At 41.9% G+C, this 8,062-nt stretch overlaps 1 protein-coding gene across 1 annotated transcript in view; it reads left to right on the top strand.

The window, feature by feature from the left end:
* The window catches only part of LOC107118421 (complement receptor type 2-like), a 19,199-nt gene extending 11,576 nt beyond the window's left edge, over positions 1-7,623 (top strand). The window contains 5 exon segments of the mRNA XM_015420750.1: positions 1,768-1,938; positions 3,394-3,573; positions 4,062-4,166; positions 5,250-5,429; positions 7,586-7,623. Of these exon segments, the coding sequence (XP_015276236.1) occupies positions 1,768-1,938; positions 3,394-3,573; positions 4,062-4,166; positions 5,250-5,429; positions 7,586-7,623 (674 nt within the window).
* Positions 7,624-8,062: the final 439 nt, after the last annotated feature.

The following is an 8,062-nucleotide window of genomic DNA, read 5'->3' as shown; positions in this document are numbered from 1 at the left end:
GAGTGGGACATATCTAATGAGTCCCCAAGAGTCTTTTCTGTGCGCCTGACTGTCTCTGCTTCTCCAGGTCAGCCACCTTGGCCTCAATTGAGCAAACACATTCCCTGAGAACCAGGAACTCTTTGCACCGAGCACACACCCAAGAGTTCTGTCCGGGGCACTCCGTGCAAAACACTGGATAGCCCCCAACCCCCTGCTGGCATTCTGGCTTCATAATTCTTTTAAAATAAATAAATATAATCCCCCTTTTAAAACCCTTTTTATTTATGTGTTTTTTCTTGTCGAAGTCAACTTACCTTACGGGGAAGACAAGGAGCCTAGGGCCTTGACTTTCTGGCTCTTCTTGGACTTCTTACAGAGCCCCTAGGCTAAGAGCCACAGGCAAAGAGCCCCTTAGCTTGACCTTCGGCTTGTGCCAGAGTCTCATGCCTCTGGCAAGGTGCTTTCTTAAATACTGAATTACAGTCAAACAGTGCCCCTTCCTCTCTCTCTCTCAAGCATCCAGGACTCTGCAACAACTCTAATTGCTTTCACACACTCCCAAACAGAGTCTTCCCACACAATATCTTCAGCTGAATCCCCTCAGCTGAAAGCAAGTAAAAAAAAAAGACACATCCCTCTAGCAGCTCTGTCTCCTGCTCCTGCTCAGAGCTCAGCTGGGTCTGCTGGTTTTGAAACTAATCATTATAATACATCAAGGTTTTGTGTCGTGTCTGAATTGGGCCCTTAACTTGCCCATCTCTAAAAAACAATGTATACACTTTATTAAAAATTCAGATTAGTTGATAATATTAAGCATTACAGGTGAAGGGTTTCGTGCTGAAAATTTCAGTCTCTAAAAAAATGTTATTTTGTAACATCATCATATTGTTCATATTTCATATCCCCTTATCTTCATGGTTCTCTTTGGTGCAGGGGTATGCAGGGGCGTAACAAGGAATTTCTGGGTGGTGGGGCCAGGTTGCTGGGGCAGGGGAGTGGCAGTGGGCTGCCTTGACCCCTCACCACCATCTGGGGCTGAGGCCACAGGGGAACGGGTGTGGGTGGTCGGCTAGCAGGGAAGTGCCTCTCCTCCCTCCCTGCCTCTGGCCCACCAGCTGCCCTTTGGACAGAGCACCCGGCCCTGCAAGTGGCCATTCCCGGCATGGAGTGGAGGATGGGCAAGGCAGGCGGTGGGGTCTGCAAGGTGCAAGAGTAGCTGGTGGCAGTGGGGCATGGCTAATGAGTGGCCGTGCCCCCAAAATGCCCCACCATAGCTACGCATCTGGGGGTACACAGCATGATGTCTTCTGAACTTAATAGGACTTACTTCCATGAAAGAGGTTCAGGGTCTGGCTGTAATCTATATTTTGGATTAATCATTTCCAGGACTATTTTTGGGAGTTCCGGCTGGCTTCAGAGTTGGCCACGCCCACTACAGCCAAAACCTCTGCGTGCATGGCTACAGAGGGAAGGCCTGGAGAGCAAACCCCCCAGCGACTCCAAGGGGCCATGGGGGACCATGGAAGGATCAGGGAGGCATTTAAATGCCTCCCCATGCCTTCCCTGGCCTGTCCGAGGGCTGGCTTGCCCAGGCTCCCCACAGCCGCGGGGTGCCTGGGCAAGCCAAGGGAAGGCAGTTTAAACTCCCCAAGGGAAGACATGGGGGTGTGGCCTAATCGTAATGAGATTCTGCTGTTGGGTGTGGCCTATTATGCTAATGAGTTCCTGCTGGGCTTTTTCTACAAAAAAAGCCCTGATCATTTCATTGAAATGTTTTCTCTATAGGATGCCTTGCACCTCAAGAGATTGCCAACGGGAGACTTGATACTGAAGTTCTGGAAGATTTTGCCTTTGGATCCTTTGTGACTTACCATTGTGACCCAGGCTACTTTCTCACCGGTGCAGCAACAGTATATTGCCTGTCTTCTGGAGTGTGGGACCCATCTGTCCCTCAGTGTAAAGGTCAAGTAATGCTGAATTTTGTTTCTATAATGCCCTTCATCCTTTATTTGAGTCAAATAATTTTGAAAATGGTGTAAGTCGGAGCTTACAATAAAACACAATAGATTTAGGTGGGTGGCTGACGAGCCAGGTTGGTCTGAAGCAGCAGAACACAGTTCAAGTCCATTGACATCTTGAAGACCAACAAAGTTTTATTCAAGGTATAAGCTTTCATAATTCCAGGCTTCAGCTGTTTTTAACTGTTGGCTCTTGTTGAGTATTCCATTCTATTCCATTCTAACAACTACAGCAGGGGCTGACCAGGAAACATACATTCTTCTACATTTCTCCATCCAAAGACTCCAGCAATAATTAATGGGCACTTAACTACTTAGAGGGCCTTTTGGAAGCCTCATTACAGAGAAGAGTGCTTCTCAACATTTTGCAACTCATGTTCCCTGGGGTAATTCTCCGAAAGACTCTGGCACCCAACAAAACAAAAAGATAGAAACAAAAAGTATGCTTTTTCTGAAAAAGATTTGTTATGTTTACAAGCATTCTGCTATTACTAATAGCATACTAAAAGGTCACATTTGGATAATTAGTAGCAGATAGGGTTGGCAGGAGAGAGCATGTCACACTTCCAGGTCCATGTGGGGATTGAGGCAGTGTGAATTCTTAATAATTTTAATGAAAATCCTACCTTTCACTTGGGCTACTTCTGAGTCCCACGGCTGCTAGGACACATACTACTGGTTGAGAGCCATTCACATAGAATATGGGTTGAATGAGAAGGAAATGACAAGGCCTGCTCTCCTCTTCATCTTTCATCCATGTGTCAACCATTCTTGCTTTGGATGAGGAAGGGGCATGCTATTCACTCCCCCTGCATCAAAGGTGTCATTTGCCTCTCCCAGGAAAGTATAGAGGTAACTATATTTTCCCCATACTGTGCAAGTTACAAGTTGTGATGGTTTACTTTGGTAAAGCAGCAGTGGAAAAGTGTCCCCAGCTGAGCTCTGCTGATCTGCTATGAAATGCTGTAATTTTGCATAAGATGCCATTTTGTGACTGGTGCCATTTTGTGACTGGCTCCACTGATTGAGCTTTCATTTTGTTACTTGTCACTCACAAACTTTTTTGAAAAAGATGCAATAACTCCAAGAAATATGATTTCTACTGTCCCTTGATGTAGATGCCAGAAAGCAAGCAAGTGAACAACAACAGAATCCTGTTGAAGTTATATCAGCATAGGCAGTAATAACTTAACTAGCAGAAAATTCCACCCAAGATAATTATAATTATAGATAATTATCACTAAAGGGGTTTTAGATCATATTGAGGAAAGGTGTAATTTTAAACTTTAGATCAAGATTTTCTATTACGAAAATGGTTCTGCTGCACCACATTCCCTTGTCTATCTCTCAGACATTATGGAATCTAATATTGGTTTTATGTTTTCATTTACAGTCAAGGGCTGTATTCGTCCAGAAATTCATAATGGAAGAAAAACAACATCTAAATTGCTCTTTAAACCCAGGGAGACAACCACATTTGAATGTACTCCTGGTTACATTCTGAAAGGAAACAATACAATTGAATGCCAATCTGACAGCACGTGGGATCTTCCTGTGCCTCTATGTGTCAGGGGTATGTACCTCTGTGTTAGATTTCGCCCCACTCTTGATGAGAATGGCTGCTATATAGATTTGACTAGGACTGAGACTGTTCTAGGGTCTGAACTGAAAGGCATCCAGCCTTCCATGTTCAAATGAGGAAAGAAGAGTTAGGGTTTCTCCTCCTCAAATTACACCCCATTACTTTTGTAATTACACTTCCTTTAAGGATATAATCCTTGTAATTGCACACTGTGCCCCAAACTCCATATGCTGAATGTATGGTCTGAATCTGGAAATACATATATGGAGCTTAAAAGATCAGGAGCACTGACTGCATACATCCAAAGCTGGAATAGAATACATGTGATAAAATGTAACAATGTGGGGCTATGAAGGTCAAGCTTATTTTGGTCATTTCAAATATAATTTTTCCTGTTTAGCGATGCAATGCCATAGACCCCCACAAGTTCAAAATGGGTTTCATAGCAACCAGGAATCAGCAGTGTTTAGTGATGTAATGTTATGTGAAATATACATGTGAACATGGGTACACAATGATTGGTGAGGCAATGATTTATTGCACTAAATCTGGCACATAGAATTTCCCTGCCCCTCGGTGCAAAGGTGAGCTTCTTACCAGTGACGACCTCTTTAACAATGATAAAAGCGTGTCAATCTGCCTTCCTCCAAGATTAGTCAACTGCCATCTTTAAGTAGAAAAATACCAAAGAAATGCATTAAAAATCTTTGCATATGCTACAGCTGAAGAACCCAGATAGGATGTTTGGGATCACTGATGGCAGCATGTAAAAAGTTTTCACGGATAATATTTGAGCATCACAAGGCAAATTCATAGAGAAAGATGAGTGGAAGAGAGAGGGTAGGGTATGTTATCCTGGTACTTTAATTGGCTAGGTTCCTGGCTTTAAAAAAATTCTGTGTCTTTTTTCTCCCATCCATATAAACTGGAAATTGACCCAAAAGCTAAAATGATAAATCACCACAGGTCCCTTCTTTTGGAGAAGACAGATTTGGATAGTTTCATCAAGTGAACCAAGGCATAAACCAAAAAAATTAAAATGTAATTTGTCCAGTTTTTCCTCAGTTTGTTCTTACACTAAAAGCACAATTCATCTGTTCACTTTTGTGATCACTCGCAATCATGCCTTTTTTTTGTAGTAGTACTCACTGGTACTGAGAACTTGCACATGGGGACAGTGTTCCAAATCCTGAGGGGAAAATTGGTGGGAATCAGTGGAACCTTATACATTAGTACCAGCCTCTTTTTAAAAGCTCTTCATTTAATTCATTACTGTACTATAGTAACAATATTATGAATTATTGCTATTAAAAGAAACAACTTTATCTCATTCTCTCTATATATTTCTTGACTAATTAATAATTAAACTGTGGAATTCAATGCCAGTGGATGTAGCGATGGCCAAAAATATAGATAGCTTTAAAAGGAGTTAGACAGATCCATGAGGAGAGGTCCATCAGTGGTTACTAGCCAGGATATCTAAGGGGAATCTCCATGTACAGAGGCAGAAAGCCTCCCAACATCTGTGCTAGGAGGGCAGCATCAGGTGAAGGCCTCAGCCTCTGTCTACTTTATTTTGCCCTCAAAATCCAGCAGGCTTTACTTATGTTCATAATTTTCACCATGACCCTTATATAGATAACTCCTTCATCAATTTTGATTTTCAGCAATTGGCTGCATCCTTCCACAGATTCCTGGGGGCAAAAAGGCAAATGTAGAAAACATGCTTCAGTCTGGAGATAATGTGACTGTTCAATGTGAGGATGGATATGTCTTGGAAGGTAGCCCGTATATTCAGTGTCAACATGATTTCACATGGGATCCTCCTGTGCCAGTTTGTAAACCAGGTGAGCAAATGGCAAAGAGTAGTCTCTGGAGAAGATGAAGAATTTCCATTTAATGGATGGCTTCATACTGATGACAGGAAGCTTCTGGGAGTACAAGAAAGAGCAAGTGAATTTAATCCCCTTTTTCCACTTAGCATGTGGCTGACTAGCCTGTGGCTTGGGTGTTACATTCACTTGGGGGTGTTACAGGCAGCATGTCTGAACAGAAACAAGAAGACATGGTTGTAATATAGAAATAAGCCTGAATCTTGGTTGGTTTTTTTGCACTGCACTACTGCCCCGTTCATAGCACAACATTTCTAATACTGGAATCTAGGGTTGCCAGAGGGTCAGCAAGATGTAGCGATGGCCCCTGTAAGCCGCCCTGAGCCCGCTTGCGGGGAGGGCGAGGTAAAAATACCTAAATAAATAAATAAATATAAATAAGATTATTTCAGGGGTCCATGAGTCCATTGCAAAAACAGGGAGGTAGGCCTTCTCCTGCTTATTGAGCTAATGCAAAAATAGATCTCAGTTTTCTAGGATTGTGAACAGGCACTCTCCAGGAATGGGACAGACTTAAACTGGACCCAGTGAAGGGGAAATTCACTTTTTAAAAGGTTGCAGAAAGGAAAAACATGAGACCTTGTAGCCCATGTATACCAGGGTAGATCTCAGTAGGGGTACCTCAAAATTAAATTTTGGGGAGGGAGGGAGGGAGAGAGAGAGAGAGAGAGAGAGAGAGAGAGAGAGAGAGAGAGAGAGAGAGATTGTAATCACAAATACATAATTTTATTGTATACAAAATAAAATAAAAAGAATAAAAATGTAAAGCACTAAACACCTGAGAATTGATTCCCTAAGCAATCACACACACACAAAAAAGAGGGTGCACTTCATAAAAGTGAGATGGGAGGAAATTGGAAAGTTTTAGGGAAGGGACATACAGCCTTAATTTGAGGATTTAAGGTCTAGAGAAGTCAAGGAGTAGATGCAGCGAAGGTCCAAGGTTGCAGAGTATTGAGGAGGAAAAGAGGAGCCTGTGAAGTGGTTGCAGGGGTATCCAGATAGTGGAAGAACCTGGCACACTTTCCACAGTTGGGGTGGTTTTTTATGGGAAGGGATCCTCACTGAAACCCACTTTAGTAGGGAAATACCTGCCATTCCAAGACAGGGGGATTGTTGGATCATTTTAGTATATTTTTCAAAGAACTGGGCTTGAATGATAGGTTTAAATTTCCTCTTGATGGCTCATCCTCTGTGGATTGGATGTTAGGCTGCCTTTAACAATGGATAGATTGGATGAGGGATACTTAAAGATTCAGGTATAAAACTGAATAGGTTTTCACTGTTTTCCAGTGTAAAGGATTTCACTATATATGAGAAACAGAGACCACTTTACGTCCATAGCCAAGTGAAGCAGAACTTGGGTCAGAGAGCCTTGTGTATTCAGGCCCTGTGGAATCAGCTGCCCTCTGAGACTCTCTTATAGGCTCTGTGTAGCTAATTAAAAACATTTACTTAAATTTGTTTTTAACAGTGTAGGTGGCAATGTTTTTGTAAGGCATGTGTGAGACATACTATTTAAGAGGAAGCTGGCTAGCCACATGGTGGATTGATGTGGAGGGTCTGAGGGTTTATTAACATTTTTAAGGCAAAAGGAGGCCTCCCAAGTTGCTCATATTTGAGGATCAGTACTCTAGACGTCAAATTGCAGCAAGGTACAGGGTTGGGAGGCTACATATATTATATAACTGCACAGTCTGCATCAAATAAACTTATTTCATACTTGCTGAAGAGGCTGGTCACCACTGACTTAGCAAACACAACATCATAGCTTAATGCAACATTGAGAGGGCACTGATCAGTTGATTGATAAGAGAGCTGTCATAATGCATATGTGGGTGTCCCATGTACAAATAAATATTTTTCAATATTTAAAAAAGTTTCAGAGAGAGAGTTTTGAAGATATCTGAAAAAGAAGTCATTTATTTGTATTGCTTAAGGACAGATACTGATGTCAATATTAAATTTCTCAAAATACTATAAACCAATTAATCGGATTTCTAATTTTTAACCTTGACGATGTTTAGGAAACTTTTAATTAGATATGTACCTTTGATTTCCTCCCCTCCCCAATCTCACAAACAACCCATTTATTTTATTTTCCACTTTAGGTTTCTACCTCTTGGCTTCAATAAGCTTTGGTAAGTAATTTCTAGTAAGCCCATTGGAAGCATGTAGAATATAAGAGGATCCAGTGCTACATGCATTGTTAAGTATGGTTGCCAACTTCCAGAAGGGACTTCCCAGGTTTACAACTGATCTCCCACTGACAGAGGTCAGTTATCCTGGAGAAAATAGATGGACTCTATGGCAGCATACCCTGCTGAGGTCCCTCTCCTACCCAAAACCCACCTTCATAGGCTCCCCCCAAAAAATCTACAGGTATTTCCCAACCTGGAGTTGGCAACCCTAAGGTGGATACCCTTATATTTGACTTGAGTTTATAGGTGGATTATAAATAAAGTAAATAAATATTAGTAAACCTGTTCCATCGGAGCTGATTTTCTGCCCCCCTAGTTTGCAATGTGCTATATTCAAAAATTGTGAGTAGAGAATTTTACAGCTTTAACTACAGTCCAAAAATTCTG

Source organism: Gekko japonicus, unplaced genomic scaffold, assembly GCF_001447785.1.
Source record: "Gekko japonicus isolate JY-2015 unplaced genomic scaffold, Gekko_japonicus_V1.1 scaffold1676, whole genome shotgun sequence".
In the NCBI taxonomy this organism is placed as follows: domain Eukaryota; kingdom Metazoa; phylum Chordata; class Lepidosauria; order Squamata; family Gekkonidae; genus Gekko; species Gekko japonicus.
This window is presented reverse-complemented; position numbering and strand designations above follow the sequence as displayed.